The sequence below is a fragment of the Palaemon carinicauda genome, chromosome 5 (genome assembly GCF_036898095.1).
Source record: "Palaemon carinicauda isolate YSFRI2023 chromosome 5, ASM3689809v2, whole genome shotgun sequence".
NCBI lineage: Eukaryota > Metazoa > Arthropoda > Malacostraca > Decapoda > Palaemonidae > Palaemon > Palaemon carinicauda.
Window position 1 is genome coordinate 110,444,161 of NC_090729.1, and position 18,799 is coordinate 110,462,959.

An 18,799-nucleotide genomic window follows, 5' to 3' on the forward strand; every position below is an offset into this window, starting at 1 on the left:
TTTAAATTCCAAAGCTCTTATCCCATTTTCTTGTAGAATTGATTGATTGATTGATTAGGAGTTATCTGGCATCCTGACATCTAAAGTCATTGACGCGGATATTATTTTTTGTTAATAAAGAAATAAATAAATGGAAAATCAATTTAAAACAATAAAAGCAAAAAGGTCCTTATAACAGTTAAATATCTCTCAGATGTGCTTCTGAAATAAATTTAGAAATACCACTAGTATGGTACTATACATCATGCCCGAGAATCTTGGCAAAGATGAACCTTCCATCTTCACCTTGAGCCTCAAAAAGGTATCTGTTTCTTTCGGTACTATAAGTGGGGCATTTGATCAACAAATGTCTCATTGTCATCGGTACCAACCAATCATTGGAAAATGGCTGACCTTGCCCAGTCATCAGAAACTTGTGTTGTGTCAACCGAGTATGACCAATGCAGAGACGACAAAGAGACATCTCCCACTTTAGGGGCATCATGTTATACTTCCAAGGAGATATAACATTTGTTATTTCTCTCATTTTATTTCCATCTAGACTATCCCAATGCTGTTGCTGATTATTATAAAACAATTTCTTAATGGTAAGTACAAAATCCTTACAAGGAATGGGATACCCTCTTGGTAGCAACTCGGATGCAGCATTCTTTGCCAGTAAATCTGCTTTCTCATTCCCAGACACACTTACATGTGCTGGAACCCAACAAAATTGAACTGTTATACCTCTCAGTCCACTAGTAAAAAGCCATTCTAAAATCTTTAAAGCTAAAGGGTTACTTGAATTAAAAACTTCTAAAGCTGGAAGGACTTCTTGCATCACTAAGACTGGTAAAATTACCCTCCTCCTCCAATGCTATTTTTTCAATAGCTGTTAGTACGCCATACAGTTTGGCAGTAAATATGGAATCTGTTAAAGAAAATGCATGTCCACAATTAAAATCATTACTATATACTCCAAATTCACCTCCAGCATCAGATTTGGAGCCATCGGTATATATAAAAGTTAATTCCTTATGTTCTGCAACATATTCCATAAAAAGAGACCTGGCTTCTAAGTCAGTCATATTCTTTTTAACACCAATAAAATATTTACAAAAAGATATCTCTGGTAATTTCCACGGAGTGGTTGATGATATCTTAAATGGAAGTACCTTACTTCTAATTATATCAAGACTTTTTCTTGTAGAAAGTTACACACTGAAGCATAGAGGCATATAAGTATAGTATTGGGTAAGAATTTCAATTAAGTTTTTTTTTTTAAATTTACAGATTTGCAGGCAGAGCACTGCATATGGTTGATTCACTTTGTTACTGGTCTCAGTAAATAAATAAAAGCATATACCGTGCTCTGACAAATGTTTCTGCAAACTTTTAGCTTTCTTGCCATTTCTTCTCTGTTAATTTATCTTCTGTCAGCAACACTCAAGAAAATTGCAATGTTCCCTATTTTGCAGATAATATCTATTAAATGAGATTAAAGTATAGCATGTGAATTATATGGTATATTAAGATAAGGTATTTTTAGTTGATATATTGTGGATCAGCTAAAGAGTATTTTGGTCTTTGGAGGGGAACAATATTATAAATAACAAGTATTAACCTTAAGTATATTTTCGTAAAACCTCTCAAATGGCAGTAGGCCTACTTTACAGATTACATAGTAAATTGCTATTTCATTCACTAGACTTTAACCTTAATGTAATGGACTTGTAAATAAGAGTAAACTAAACTAAATCTCTCGAGCAGGATTTGTACTTGTGTCTTTTAAATAACAATCTTCTCTGCTCAGAACATTCTAAGGTGCTACTCTTGAGGAGCAGAAGAAAGTATGGCTTTCACTTAAAATCTTTCTCAGATCATTTTTTATCTTAAATATAGTTGTCTTCACAGTGTGTGATCACAAATAAACTTTGTCATGCACATATGAGTACTGTATATATCTTATTGTTCCCCATAAACATTAATAAGGATGTTTAGTAATACAATTCATCAACACAGCCCTCATCTACCAGGTTTCAGCCTCAGTCAAAGCAAGTCTGCCTCAGAGGTGTTGTTTCACAGACTGCATTTTTTGCCTAAGCCTTTGTTTCTTTGATATGTCATCATAAGGTTATTTTTAGTGGAATAATACCGTAATGATTTTGGGGTTATTTGCTACAATTTTTTTTAAACAATGGTCTGAATATTGAATGTATATACATACATTAATGACAATAATTGCATATGCCTAATAAGAATAGTCACAGTATTTTAGTATTTGAGGTTTTTTTTATTTAGCACCATATAAAAATTATTCCATCTGTTTATTATAAGTCCAATAATTGGATTGTTAAGGGTAAATGTGAATTCTGGTAAACAGACTTTTTGACAATTTTATTTTATATATGATTTTTTGCTACAGGAATGGACTACAATTCCATTTTCTACCATTCATTTGAAGTAGATTAAATTTTTTTTGAATCAGACTACTTTTTGAAATAATGTATTAAAGGTTATCTTGATTTATTTATTGCAATTATCATAGTTTTGATTGAATAAATTATGCTTTGTTATATTAAGAAGCTAGGTATTTTTTTTAATAAAGTAATAACATTTTCATTCACTGAATGAAATCTTAAGGATAATGTACACCATAGGTATCATTACATAAGTATTATTCTATACTTTACATAATAATTATATTAAATATACAATATATAAAATTCACACGATACATTCACTCTTTCATGCTTACCCACATATTGAACTATACAGAAATTTACCATCACTGTGTTGTTGATTTTTGTTCAGAAACTTGATAATTATTAACAACAGGTTGTTTAGAACACTTGATTATTGCATAAGAAATAAGCACTACAAGGGTAAACACTGCTAGAGCCCCCATGATACCTGTAATGATCATAAAGCCTCTTACTGGGAACGTGTAATTGTTTTTGCTCTCTTCCCGGATATAGGGGGTCCTGATGACCATGTTCTCTTCAATTTTCTTTGGTGACACTGATGGATAGAGTCTTGGTTTATTATCCATTCTGTGTGATGGAAAATTGTGATGCTGTTTGCGTGGTATGTGATGATTTGGTCCTGATTTGACAGGCATGACATCTTCAAGTACAGTTTCTTCCTTGGGCTTTTGCTTGGGAATCTTCATGACAGTAAATGCTATGATTGAGACTTCTGAAGGTTTACTAGGGGGCAATGTTAGACTTCCTGCCTTTGGACTTACAGAGCCTGGAAGAGGTGTTGTCTTTACAGATGAACTGAGTTCTGTGGTAAGAAATGCTGGTAAAATTGCCCCCTGTGAGCCTATGATGCGAGAAGTAGCTGTTGGTGCAAGGGTATGTTTTGTTGTTTCCATTAGCGGCACATGTGCAGTAAAAGGTACCGTAGTTGGGGGAGATGATGAATCAGGTTGCTTGAGCTCTGTTTTGTGTAAAGTTGGTTGAATAAATTTGGTGTTTTTATCAGATTCGTAATTTTGGGTTACTTCCAAATGATGTTCAGTGACCGGTTGGTTAGGCAGAATAGTGTGCATGGGAAGTCCTTGAGAAATTTCAGCAGATTTTGTTGGAAGGTGTGATGTTGTTGAACTCTGAGGCTTATCAGTGACACGTTCTCCTATAGGTCCCTCGTATATTATTGAGGAAACTGAGGGTGTTGGTGATGCACCAAGATTATGCACGAGACTCACGTCCTGTGCGGTATAATCAGTCATGTCTGAATGAGGTGTGACGAGGGTAGTCGAAATAATTGGCTGTCTATCTTTTTTATTCTTTTTGCGATTATTTCTGTTCTTCCTTCCCTTATTTTTATTTTTACCTCTTCTGTTATTTTTCCTTCCCCCTCTATTACTTCCTCCAGAATGTCTCCGCAGTTCATCTTCCATTTCAGCTCTGGTCATTAGTGTAGGTATATCTGAGTAATCTGTGGGTCTTTCTCGCATAACTTTCAAGTGATCATCAGTATTCTCTTTTGGACGAGATGCCGTCAAGTCTGGGTTGTTCAAAAAGGTGGACATGTTGCGTGTTTGCAAAATATCGTAACCTGACAAAGGTCTGTGCATATCTCTCTCTGAGGAAGAAATTAACTCGGTGTTAGGAATCCTGTGTCCACCATTTCGTGGAATGCCATGAGATCGGTGATGATGATTCCTATCAACTTCTCCATAAGTTATTGGATTCTGTGGAGGAACATTTGCTGTACGCATTTGTCCACTATTGAAATGAGATCCGTAAGTTGCTGGAGGGTTCCACAACCTATCGGAAGGGTTTGTCTCCCTTCCTCGAGGGAGAGGAGGCGGCTCATCTCGGACACCCGGGGACTGAAGATGTGAATGAGGATTCGATGGGGATTGATGTATTATGTGGATATCTTCATCTTCTTGTGGAAGGCTTCCTCTGGATTTGCTTCTTTGTGAAGGGTGCCTGAAAAAATAGATAAACTTGTTATGTATGAAATGTTTCTTAGTAAAATTAAAACGGTAAGGGTTATTCTAGTTACAATTTTTTATTTGCACAATCTATTTTTAAGAAAATAATTATAAGGTTATACAAGAGGTTAATGAGACATTATAAGTAAAGAAGGAATAAGAGATATGATAGAAGGTGGACTGAAGTTCATGCACATCCTATTGGTTCAGTGTCAGATCAGTAACCATAGATGACTTGGTGCACATTGAGGAAAGGGAGATTGAAGAAGGCTTAAGGAATTTCAGATGCTATTACTGTAAGTTTAGAATACATATATGAACTCAGGATGATCATATGATTTCTATATGACTCCCACATCACCAAATATGTGCGATAATGCCAACACATATTAAGCAGTTAAGCCTGACAAATAATCACAGTGTTGTTGAATACTTACCTGCCACTTAAATGGGAAAGGTCCTCGGAGATTTGGTGACCAAAAGTATCTGTTCGCAATCTACCTCCCATAATGCTGCGATGTCCATGAGAATGGTCAGGATGCCTTTTTGGCTGCTCCCATATTCCCGATTGCTCCTCTTCTCTTTCTCCCCATAACCCACCTCCATTATACTGATCATTTCCATGTTCCTGGCCATTTGTATAAGATGGTTTTGGAACTCCAGTTTCATCATATTCTGCAGGGTTTCTTGTACGACTTCTATCGCCAGGAGGATACCATGCAGACCCATAGACCTTTCTAGGGATAAAAGGTACAGGTGGGTTCCAGTCAGGTGGATAATAGATTGGTACTGTAGTTGCATTTAACAAGTGAGGAGTTGGAGGTGGCACTAATGGTCTTTGCTGAGTGCCATACGGAGATCGCCTTCCTGCACTAACTCCCAAGTGTCCCCCTTGGAATCCAGAAGAAGCTGTAGCCACAGGTGCCAGAGGGTGACTGAAACGTGTATCAACATGCATGTATCGGTTTTTGTAATTTCTAGGATAACTGCTGCTAGGAGATCGACTGGCAACCACAGGAGGTATGTGACTTCCACTATGTTCGCTTTGCACTGAGTCACCTCCTGTGTTGTGATCATCCCCTGAGATTCTGTAAATCATATTGGGTATAGTTTAACAGTATCTTATTTTGAATGTTAAGATCTGGCTTTTATGTTGTACTTTATTTCAGTCCTTTATTATAATGCATTGGAATTTTTTAGAAAGTTTAATATATTTAATTGAATTTACACGTCTGTCTACTAATTATTGTACGATATTTAAATTTGAATGATTAAAGGAATTGAGCAGTGCAATTGAATGAATGCACCTAACCTAAGTTTTATTATTAATAGATTTTAATGTTGCATACAAAATCTAAAAGTATATGTTTAAACAAGACAAATTATAAAGTTTATAATTGAAAAAGACAATTGAAATATGAGGCTCTAGAACAAAGCACAAAGAAAATGATGAATATCATACTATACCTCTCTGGTGGTTTTAAAGAGGTTACAGTTGGGGGTTCTAAGGCAGCTCTTTCAGGTCGCTCTATAGATGACTGGGCCTGCAATGTTCAACATGTATTGTAAATATTTTATAATGGTACTGGAAAATCAAAAATATTGAGAATAATTTACAGTTTGTCATGCTAAGAGTTCTTTTTTGCTGTCAAGGTTAAGTTACTTATTGCTTTAATTACAAGACATCAGTGGAATAAAACCATCAGTTTTAAAATTATCATCATTATAGTTTGAATGGGTATAAATCTACCAACACACCACGCCTAATCATTAGATGTTCCGTAATTATACTCACAATTCTTAGTATGCCCAATATAAAACTATATTTATAGAATTATTTTTTTAATACTGAAGGGAGTAACATCCTTATATCCTTATCTAGTTTATTTTACATATCACATAACTCCTGTTGGGAGATAGTGCTATTAGTATACCTCAAGAAAACACACTTACTACAGTCAATTTTATTTAGCGAGGCAGATTTGCACTGACTCGCAGCGGTGCCCTTTTAGCTCGGAAAAGTTTCCTGATCGCTGATTGGTTAGAATGATCTTGTCCAACCAATCAGAAAACTTTTCCGAGCTAAAAGGGCACCCCTGCGAGTCGGTGCAAATCTGCCTCGCTAAAAAATATGTACTATAGTATCCCTTCTGCCCATAGCTGTTCACGTCTTTTAGCCTTCTACTCTAACATACTGTCAAACTTATTTCAACTTGTGCTCCTTAGCTTATCTGCGAGGATTTCCACCCAACAATTGCAGCTCGGCACTGAATGCCCTATTCCAGCCATGGCGCTGTGTTATATGGTATAAAATTACAAATCCAATCAAATCTGTATCATATAATTCCTATCAGATTTAAATGTGCTATAAATGTGAAACCTTTTTATGTGATGCATTTTTTGTTATGATACTATCCATTTAAAAGGTTTTGGGAGGTTAAGAAAGTAACCTACAGTATTGTGATTTTTTATTTTTGGGTCCACATATACTTCTTTTAGATTTTCCACCTGATCTATCTGACCTAATCTGGGCAAGTAACATTTAACTTGAAATTTCATTTATTTTCTGCTTTAAACTTTTATTATTATTATTATTATTATTATTATTATTATTATTATTATTATTATTACTTGCAAAGCTACAATCCTCGTCTGAAAGACAGGATGCTATAAGCCCACGGGCCCCAACAGGGAAAATGGTCTAGTGAGGAAAGGAAACAGGGAAAAATAAAATATTTTAAGAACAGTAACATTAAAATAAATATTTCATAAATAAACTATAAAAAAACTCTAACAAAACAAAAGGAAGAGAAATTAGATAGAATAGTGTACCCGAGAACTCTACCCCAAAACAGTGGAGGACCATGGTACAGAGGTTATGGCACTACCCAAGACTAGAGAACAATGGTTTGATTTTGGAGTGTCCTTCTCCTTGAAGAGCTGCTTACTATAGCTAAAGAGTCTCTTCTACTCTTACCAAGAGGAAAGTAGCCACTGACCAATTACAGTGCAGTAGTTAACCCCTTGGGTGAAGAAGAATTGTTTGGTAATTGGAGTGTTGCCAAGTGTATGAAGCCAGATGGGAATGTGTAAAGAATAGACCAGACTATTCGGTGTATGTGTCACAGGACCCCATAACTCTTTAACGGTAGTATCTCAAAGGGTGGCTGGTGACTTGGCCAACCTGTAAGCATTATTATTATTATTATTATTATTATTATTATTATTATTATTACCAAGTAGGGATAAACATAATGACTTGGTTGCATTCTCTATCTAAAATAATACTTTTGTACAGGAACATTCCCTCTTCCTTGCTTGCTGTCCAAATTCTTTCAACTTTTTTTGTATAGAAACTACTGCTGCGTCCCTCAGTTAATGGCCTCCTTGGCCCCAACACCAGCACATTTTCCCAAATCCCAATAAGAAAGTTAGCAGCAGAAATTAAGTAAATGACGAAGAGAACGCAACTTACCAACTGTGATTTTGTGCTGGCTGTGACAGCCAATGATAAGTGTCAGTTATTTCAGTGTGCGTAATTATTTTGACGATACTTATTAGAGCAGTGTAATGTGATATATTATAAATATGCTATTAACAAGAATAGTACCAAGTTTCACGGTAAAATTACCGTTATGCGAATAGCATAAATGTATGTATTCTAATGACAGATATTCCTAAGTGATGTCAAGTGATGGACCACCTCTTCCCTGCCACCTTCACTCGTAAGTACCGAATTGTTCTAAGCAATGTATTCTCAAGGAAGATTTATACCTTTGAAAACACGTAAAATAGGCCTAACATTGTTCTGGTTGACGTTTTTGCGAGGCATTTTCATATAAAACTTTACCAGACATTCAATGCTAAGTAGGCCTAGTCTGAAGCCTTGCCAATAGAAAAGTAGTCTAAAGTAGGTTACTAATGAATGATTTTAGCACATCTTCTGGTTTGGTTAAATAGGCTGCCGGAATCGTTTTATGACGCAAAATTTGACCAAAGTGTCTTGTGAAGAAATCAATTTGTCTGTAGCTGAAGCTTTATCAGCCATCTAAAACCGTTAAGGGAACAGGTCGGTTTTATTATAGTTTCGGTCAAGACAGTATTTTCTTATAAAATAAGCTTTATTTCTATAGGAAAACTCCCGTTTTCTTCGAAAATTACCCTTGTTTTCACTGCAAATAAATAGTTATTGAGATGTACCCTAATATATTAAGCGACATTGGGGTGCCACTCAGTGGGAACGAGTCGTTTAGGTGGGAGAATATACAGGGGAATCGATACATAATGGTAAAACAAACCTTTTCATCTGCATAAATAATTCTCTTGGACACATAATAAGTCCATGAAAAATTACAGAAATTATCTGCATCCTGTGCTCGTGAGATATTGTTCATTTGTTTTTTAACCTACAATTCGCAACTTTTGCTACTGCTCATTTTATGTACATAACTTGTTGTGTATTAACCATTTTAAACTCTCTGCGCATTTGTTCCTGATCGTTTGTGTGTACATGACTTGTAATGTATTAACCACGTTAATCCTTCTGCACTTTAGCCACTCCTCCATTTTCTTTCTACTAATAGGATTACTCCTATTCATTCAATTGTACATAGCCTCTCTCCCTACCTCCTTCCAATGGGAGACGAGATACCTTTTTTTTCCGCAACATTCAACTATGCTACCTTGTTTTTTTCTCCAATATTCAAGTATTCTACCAGAATTGATCCTACTAATTCTTTTTGTTTGTGTTCACAGATGCAATACACCTATATATATATTTCTCATCCAGATAAGTTTAAAAGTGTTACCTTTTCATTTCGCTACGTTTTGCCCGTGATTACTCGATTACATAGTTTGTTCATAAGGAAAATATTGTACCTGCTTTGGATAAGTTTTGTTCTGAGAGGCCTTATATTCATAGTTTCATTTCTTGTTAATCAATCATAGCTCATATATATGGAAACTGACCATGTTTGCCCAATTTCTCTCGGAGGCTATTAGACTGTAGGGGATAACCTTTGATTCACATCTCCCAACAATATGGTGAGACACTTGAGTTTAGGTAAGGACGTGGCATCCTTCGGGGGAAGTTGCAGTGGGTCCATAGGCATCCCCCAATAGGTAAGGACACGGCATCCCAAGTTAGGTTGGGTTGGAAACCTTAGGTCAGATTGTATTCCTGTATTTTTTTCCTTTGCGAAATACGGTTTTTAGGCATTAAAAAATACATTTGGAATTGCAAATGGCAGCTAGGTCCTAATACCAAAAAATTGGAAAATTAATAAGGATATTTTAAGGGGCAAAATATTCATATGCAACAAAAGTTACATGCTTATAAGAAACGATTTGATTAGTGTTAATATTTACCCTTAGCTGTTCTTTTTCTTGCAAGTAACAAATGATCCATTCACTAAGTTAGGCCCAGTACAGACTATGATTCATGATGCGTGCATTATTGAATGGATACGTTGAAAAACGACCTTTTCAATACGAAACCAAACCGTACCACCAACGTGTTGATGGGCCAGCTCGACTTCTGAGTGCTCACTGTTGAGTCAGCGTTCAAAGTAAAAGTATGTTTGCTCAACTCTCCAGCGTCAATGGCTTAACTCTGTGCCTTCTATGGAGTGCACAACAACCAACATTTCATTTTATTTTAATCAAAAATAATAGTAATAATTTGAATAATAATTATTTTATTGGTTTTAATGATATCAATTTTATTAATTTTAATAATAATCACAGTAGTCTTTCCAGAGTTTTCTGGTAGAAAGCATTGGCATACTGTACATCTTTCTATGAAAGCTGAACTGCAACAAAAAGTAACTTTTCCTGGTAATTAATTTTCTCTCATAAATATATATATATATATATATATATATATATATATATATATATATATATATATATATATATATATATATATATATACATATATTATATTTTTCAATATTAAACTTAGCCGGTGATTATATAGCTGCAACTCTGTTGCCCGACAGACAACTCTACGGTAAAAACTCACCAGCGATCGCTACACAGGTTGCGGGTGTGCCCAACAGCGCCATCTGTCGTCCAGATACCCAGTACTCAATGTAAACAAAGACTCAATTTTCTCTCTGTCGAGCTATCGACAAGACGTACTTACTCGCTGTTGCTAAACTGGAGTTTTTTCACAACTAATTGGTGAAGTACTTTATTCTAGTTTTGAGCTTTCGCTATGCAGGTGTTTTATCTTCATCTTAAATCTTGAACTCGTTTTGGATAGATTTAATTATGGTGACAAAGAGAGTATGGACTTTCTTTCACTTTTAAATGGCCGACCCTTCCCTTAGACGGAAGTGTGTTTAGGCTTTTAGTATTTATATCACGTTATAGATTTTCCTCTATATATTTTATATCTCTCCGCCTTTATTAGGCCTCTTCGATTAACTTTCCATTTATTATAAACATATAAAGATAATTTTAATGTTTTGTTTATATAGACCTTTCCTGAGAATAGGCGGTCCTAACTTGGAAACCGAAGTTAATCAACGTTGAGCCCTTTATATCGTAATTAGCTTTTAAAGAGCTAAGGATTTAAAACTTTTTAAATGTAATATTTTATGAAAGATTTTCTTTGATAGTCTTCGTACTGTTTTCAAAGATGAACTAACGTTTAGTTTATTTATGCTACGCAGTTGTTGACGTTCAGGACGTTCAACATGCGCTCTATCGTTACGATTGAGAGAGAGTGTATCACGGTTTCACTTTGCAGTAAGAGTAAATCGATTCTGACGTTTTGTTCATTCTTTCTTAGCTTAAATGTTTTAAATTCTATTTTAAAGGAACTTTTTATTTGAAAAACCTTTCAGTTTTTTCCTTTAGTCAAATAACATGTTTTTTTTGACGAAATATAATTGGGCTCTTCTCTTAGGTGCGAAATCAAGAGAGAAAGAGAGAGAGAGATAGAGACGGAGGGAGAGAGAGGAGAGAAAACGTTCCGTTCAACCGGGTAACGTTGTTCTCGAGTTACTCTCGTCCCTAGTCGCTGTACGGGGAGGAAGGATAAAACGTTTTAGTTTTTTATTCTCGACCCCAGGCTATGTGCGGTGAGAGATTGAAAACGTAGTTATATGAACTAGTGTTTAGTCTCTTTCCCAGCCACTGATTTTTTTATCTTAAAATATGTTCTGTTTTTTGCTGGTATTAATGAGCTTGCATTATACGACTGATTTCGCAATTACTACCTTTTAATGAAGGGTAGAATTGCATGTTTCAGGTAGAAATCAGTAAAAGTTTCGATTTCAGTGAAATAAGTGCAAAACAGAAAATCGAAGTGATAAAGTGATATGCGCAAAGTGTTATAGTGTTGCGTCCGAGGGTTCATCTGTTCGTGCCTGTCGTTCACCTAGTCCGGGATCTCTTGCATGCTCCCAAGCCCAGGGGAGAAGTAATGTCAAACGACTTATGGGTTCGAGAGGCCTTGACCAACGAACAGACATTTTCCCTCTATGGTATCGGGTGTATCTTACCAGATCTCCCCTACCATAAGACGAGAGAGACGTTGTTTCTCCTCGTCATCCGAAGGCTTTTCGCATAAGAAACCTGTCACAAGGTTTCGAAGCCCTTAAGCGAAAGTCAGTCCTTTCAGGACAGGTCCAGCGTCCTGGTTACAACCATTAGGACAGCTCTGACCCTATGCAGTCATCGGATAACTGCTCGCCGCCTAACAAAAGCGTAACACAGACTCCGAGAGTCTTTTTTTGTAGGCAAAGTGTTGCGGTCACAGACGTTACCCTCGTCTCTTACCACAACCATTTCCGTTGGGTTGTATGGCAAGACATGCAGTATATGCTTGCCTCCCTTATGGAAGACTATTCTGCCGATTAGTCCGTTGAGTCTAGCCGTTTATCTCATCGATATCCTGGCTTTCAGCCAACCTAACGTTCCTTTGTGCTTACTGTTGACGTTGGCGTAGCTTAGTCACGTCAGTCAGGTTGTTTAGAACCACACTCGATGCGGTCTCGTGTGGTTTTTCAGCCGCATTTGGACGTTAGGCCACTTGCTGATGCTCCTGTTGACGTTCAAGACGTTCACTAACAATCGGAGTTGACTTGTTTTAACGCTGTGCGTCAACCTCCGCATTCTAGAGTTGTTTTGACTGCTCAGTCTAGGCAGTCAAAGCAGTCTCGAGTGGACGCTGTGCGTCCTCACGCACTTGTTGTGGTTGACAGTTCAGTTGTTGACAGTTCACAGACTGTCAAGCAGTTACATGACGTTGCGTTCTGGTCCGCTACTAATGCACCAGTGAGTGTGGACTCTGCTTGTAAAGCATTGCCACCACGGTAGGTCTCTCCCTTGCTTGAGACTCAGCTTTTATCGGACAAGGTTCCTGTAGATGAGGAAGTTGCTGTTCCCCCTCCTACTGATATTCCCTTGAGGACTCTTGTCAGATGGAGAGGAGCCTAAAGCTGCTTAGCCTCCTATGGACTTTAATTAAATCATGATGATTTTTTTAAGGATCTTTGTCCGGATCTTTTTGTAACTGCTGCTCCTCGTTCGCCTAAACGTCAGAACTTACTCTAGGCCTAGCTACTTCGAAGCCGTTGTTTTTAAGCTAGTGCTCTCTCGCTCTCCTAGAGAGCTTTACGTTGGCTAGGCGACTGGTTTTTCACCAGGAGGAGTTTGGGGGATACAGCCTTTGCTTTCCCTTCTTTTAAACTGGTTTATAGAGCGAGAGTCTGATATGACACGAGAGAAGTTCTCGGCTTGGGAGTTCATGCCTCTGCCCAGATAGACTTCTCAATTCTCGTAGACTCTCCCTGGCGCCTGGCCAGGAGACGCTCCAAGTTGTTTACAGGTCAACTTCACAGCTGTTTTCGAGCCTTTGAAGTTTTGCTGTACAATTATGTCACGCATAACAAGGCTTTCAGGGATGGTAAACGGTACCGCCTCAGTCGCTAACCCTGTCTGTTGCCACACCTGCTCCCGTAGACCCTAAATGGGCTTTGCTGCAAGACATGCAGTCCAAGCTTGCGTCCTTGATAGAGGACTTTCATGCGGAGAAGGTTGCTACCGAACCTTCTGGCCAACAACCTTCCAACCGGTCGGTTGTGCGCCCTGTTGACGCTGAGGTAACCTACTCGCGTCTGCCAGTTGAGGTGGTTCCTCCACCGATGCGACCCAGTGTGGGTTGCCAGCCGCACGTTGACGTTAAGCGACGCTCGGAGGTGGTTGTTGACGTTCAGGACGTTCAACAACCAGCAGAGGTGACTTGTTTTGACGCAGTGCGTCAACCTCAGCAACCCGGTAGGGTGTTGACTGCACAACCCAGACGGTCTAGACAGTCTCGGGTTGACGCTGTGCTTCCTCGCGCACCCATGGTTGTTGACAGTTCACAGACTGTGCAGCAGTTCCATGATATTGCGTCCGGCTCCGTCACGCATCCACCAGTGCGACCGGACTCAGCGAGCCAGACGTTGCCCACTCCGTTGCCGTTTCCTCATCAGTTTTCGGATGAGGAACCCTCTGATGAGGACGTTGCTGAACAACAAGACGATCAGCCCCCAGAATAGATCAAGCCCTGCTATCCATCCAGAAGATGCTGAAGAAGGAACGCTGCTCAGTCAGGCTGTGGATGAGTCTGGTAGGGACGCTGTCATCCGTGGAACAATTTGTGTCACTAGGAAGACTACACCTCCGTCCTCTTCAATACCATCTAGCTTTTCACTGGAAAAAGGACAAGACGCTAGAAGCGGTCTCGATCCCGGTTTCCGAAAAGATAAAGTCTTGTCTGACTTGGTGGAAGGACAATATCAACCTAAGAGAGGGTCTTCCCCTGGCTGTTCTGACTCCCAACCACGTTCTCTTCTCGGACGCATCGGACGTGGGCTGGGGCGTGACACTAGACGGTCGGGAATGCTCAGGACTGTGGAACTCGAGTCAGAGGAGCATGCATATCAACTGCAAGGAGCTGTTGGCAGTACATCTGGCCTTGAAAAGCTTCAAGTCTCTCCTTCGAGGCAAAGTGGTGGAAGTTAACTCGGACATCACCACGGCCTTGGCGTACATCTCCAAACAAGGAGGTACCCACTCACTGACGTTGTACGAGATCACAAGGGACCTGCTCATCTGGTCAAAAGGTCAAGACATCTCCCTAGTAACGAGGTTCATCCAAGGCGACTTGAACGTCATAGCAGATTGTCTCAGTCGGAAAGGGCAAGTAATTCCAACCGAATGGACCCTCCACAAGGATGTGTGCAAGAGACTTTGGGCCACTTGGGGTAAAACCATCCATAGATCTCTTTGCAACCTCGCTGACCAAGAGGCTTCCAATCTATTGCTCTCCAGTCCCGGACCCAGCAGCAATACATATAGATGCTTTCCTCCTAGATTGGTCACATCTGGATCTCTACGCATTCCCACCGTTCAAGATTGTCAACAAGGTACTGCAGAAGTTCGCCTCTCACAAAGGGACAAGGTTGACGTTAGTTGCTTCCCTCTGGCCCGCGAGAGAATGGTTCACCGAGATACTTCGATGGTTAGTAGACGTTCCCAGTAGTCTTCCTCTAAGGGTAGACCTTCTACGTCAGCCACACGTAAAGAAGGTACTCCAAAGCCTCCACGCTCTTCGTCTGACTGCCTTCAGACTATCGAAAGACTCTCGAGAGCTAGAGGCTTTTCGAAGGAAGCAGCCAGTGCGATTGCTAGAGCAAGGAGAGCTTCTTCCATTAGAGTCTACCAATCGAAGTGGGAAGTCTTCCGAGACTGGTGCAAGTCAGTTTCTGTATCCTCGACCAGTACCTCTGTAGCTCAAATAGCTGTTTTTCTCTTATACCTGAGAAAAGGACGATCCCTTTCAGCTCCCACTATCAAGGGCTACAGAAGCATGTTGGCATCGGTCTTCCGGCATAGAGGCTTAGATCTTTCCAAACATAAAGATCTGCAAGACCTCCTTAAGTCTTTTGAGACCACCAAGGAGCGTCGTTTGGCTACCCCTGGATGGAATTTAGACGTGGTACTAAGATTCTTCATGTCAGACAGGTTGGAGCCGTTACAATCAGCCTCCCTGAAAGATCTCACTCTTAAGACTCTTTTCCTGGTATGCTTAGCCTCGGCTAAAAGAGTCAGTGAGATTCATGCCTTCAGCAAGAACATAGGATTTTCGTCAGAAAAAGCCACTTGTTCGCTACAACTTGGTTTTCTAGCCAAAAATGAGCTGCCTTCTCGGCCTTGGCCTAAATCTTTCGATATCCCCAGCTTATCGGAGATCGTAGGCAATGAACTAGAAAGAGTCTTATGCCCTGTTAGAGCTCTTAAGTTCTATTTAAAGCGTACCCAACCTTTATAAGGCCAATCTGAAGCTTTATGGTGTTCAGTTAAGAAACCATCCTTGCCTTTGTCAAAGAATGCTTGGTCAGACTTTATCAGATTGTTAATACGAGAAGCTCATTCACATCTGAGTGAGGAAGACCGAACTTTGCTTAAGGTGAAGACGCACGAAGTTAGAGCTGTAACAACTTCCATGGCCTTTAAGCAAAATATATCTCTGCAAAGTATAATGGACGCAATCTATTGGAGAAGCAAGTCAGTGTTCGCGTCATTTTACTTGAAAGATGTCCAGTCTCTTTACAAGAACTGCTACACACTGGGACCATTCGTAGCAGCGAGTGCAGTAGTGGGTGAGGGCTCAACCACTACAATTCCCTAATTCCATACCCTTTTAATCTTTCTCTTGAAATGTTTTTATTGTTGTTTTTTGGGTTGTCCGGAAGGCTAAGAAGCCTTTCGCATCCTGGTTGATTTGGCGGGTGGTCAAAGTCATTTCTTGAGAGCGCCTAGATTAGGGGTTTTGATGAGGTCCTGTTGTATGGGTTGCAACCCTTGATACTTCAGATCCTAGGGGTCGATCAGCATCCTAAGAGGATCGCGAGGCTCCGTAAGGAAGACGTACTTAAAAGGCAGAGAAATTGTTCAAGTCGACTTCCTTACCAGGTACCTATTTATTTTGTTTTTGTTATTTTGATAACTTCTAAAATGAAATAAAAACTCTTAGCTCATAATAATGTAAACATATTGCTGGTCTCTACCCACCCCCCTGGGTGTGAATCAGCTATATAATCACCGGCTAAGTTAAATATTGAAAAATGTTATTTTGATAATAAAATAAATTTTTGAATATACTTACCCGGTGATTATAAATTAAAGGACCCTCCCTTCCTCCCCAATAGAGACGCAGTGGGACGAGGAGAAAATTGAGTCTTTGTTTACATTGAGTACTGGGTATCTGGACGACAGATGGCGCTGTTGGGCACACCCGCAACCTGTGTAGCGATCGCTGGCGAGTTTTTACCGTAGAGTTGTCTGTCGGGCAACAGAGTTGCAGCTATATAATCACCGGGTAAGTATATTCAAAAATTTATTTTATTATCAAAATAACATATTAAATATTATGTATATATTATATATTATATATATTATATATATATATATATATATATATATATATATATAATATATATATATATATATATAAAAATAAGGGGCAAAATATTATATATATATATATATATATATATATATATATATATATATATATATATATATTATATTTATATATATATAAATATATATATATTATATATATATATATATATATATATATATATATATATATATATATATTTATATTTATATATATATAAATATATATATTATATATATATATATATATATATATTTATATATATATAAATATATATATATATATAAATATATATATATATATATATATATATATATAAATATATATATATATATATATATATATATATATATATATATATATATATATATATATATATATACATAAAACGAGATAAGGCCACACTGATTTTTTCTTTTGCCAACTTCGTTGCGGCGAAGGTTATTTTCTGATAGGCGTATGTTTGTATGGATGTGTGTGTGTGTTTGTGATTTGCCTAACTCAAAACTATTTGACTGAATCTCATGAAATTTGGTGAGATGATTGCCCATGATACAAGGACAATTTGATTTTATTCAATTTTGGGAGTGGTTGGGTCAAATGTCAAGGCCAAGGTCATGAAAATGTAATAAACGAATGACAACACTCAAACATTATTTGACCGAATCTTATGAAATTTAGTGGGATGGTTAGCCATGGTCCAAGGACAAATTGATTAGATTTTGGGAGTGATTTGGTCAAAAGTCATTGCCAAGGTCATGAAAAGGTATAAAACGAATCACAAACCTCAAAAACTATTTGACTGAATCTCATGAAACATTTTGGGATAATTAGCCGTGAGCCAAGGACAATTTGGTTGGATTTTGAGAATGATTGGGTCAAAGGTCAAGGTCATGAAAAGGTGAAAAAATTCTTTTTCCCTATCGGGTTAAATTTTTATCCGATTTGCATGAAAATAATGCCAACATGTGCATAATTCAATTGTCTACTATGTGATATACAAGATGATATAGTGATGTCATTACCTATGTATACTCCGCTGATAACGTATCCTATATTAAGACAAAGGTCTGCATTTTTCATAGGAACATAATTGTACAATTATTTGGTTTTAATGGTGAGTATAGAAAAATTATATCTGGTGTTCCTCCGGGCACTGTTCTTGACCCATTACTTTTCATACTATACAGTACAGTATATGCATGGCATGTGGTTTGGCATAGAAAACAAGCTTGTTGAATATGCAGATGATGCTACATTCTTTGCCTCATCTCTCTCTCTCCTGAATGTAAATATGGGGTTGGTGAATCCCTTAATAGAGATCTAGCTAAAATTAGTGCATGGTGCAAACTATGAGGTATGAAGTTGGATGCTAACAAATTTCAAAGTATGATTGTAAGTAGTTTAAGGACAGTGACTCCTCAACATCTAGATCTCTGCATTAATAATGTTTCTTCAACTCTATACCACTCTTTTTAAACTTTTAGGTATGATTCTGGATTGAAAATTTACCTTAAAGAAACACCTGCTGTCTGTTTCTCCATCAGTTGCAGAAAATTTGTTTTTTATTGAGAAAGTCTTATAAGATTTTGGTGATCAATTCATCCTGAGGAAACGTTTTAATTCTTCCATTGAGACTTGTTAGGAGTATTGTTCTCCCGTCTGGTCATCAGCTACCGAATCTCATCTTAATTTGATTGGATAAAACTTCCTGTCTATTAAAGTTCTTATTCATGATCCAGTTATCAGTCTGAAACTATGTTCAGTTAGCTCTTCATGGATGTTGGATGAGATTTTTCATAATTCTGACCGTCCTTTGTATTCAGATCTTCTCAGAGTGTACCATCCTGTACGTAGTACAAGGGATGCTGTTAATTCTAACTATCTTGCTTTCGTCTTCACAAGGC

The 18,799-nt window shown here is 38.0% G+C and overlaps 1 protein-coding gene across 2 annotated transcripts in view; it reads right to left on the reverse strand.

Moving 5' to 3' along the window:
* Positions 1-2,255: 2,255 nt before the first annotated feature.
* The window catches only part of LOC137641392 (uncharacterized), a 307,472-nt gene continuing 290,928 nt past the window's right edge, over positions 2,256-18,799 (reverse strand). For both annotated transcript variants that reach the window (XM_068373912.1, XM_068373911.1), the window contains 3 exons: positions 5,897-5,973; positions 4,867-5,517; positions 2,256-4,424 (listed from right to left, as the gene is read on the reverse strand). In XM_068373912.1, coding sequence (XP_068230013.1) covers positions 2,768-4,424; positions 4,867-5,517; positions 5,897-5,973 — 2,385 coding nt within the window. In that variant the 3' untranslated portion in view covers positions 2,256-2,767. The remainder of the gene's footprint in view (positions 4,425-4,866; positions 5,518-5,896; positions 5,974-18,799) is intronic.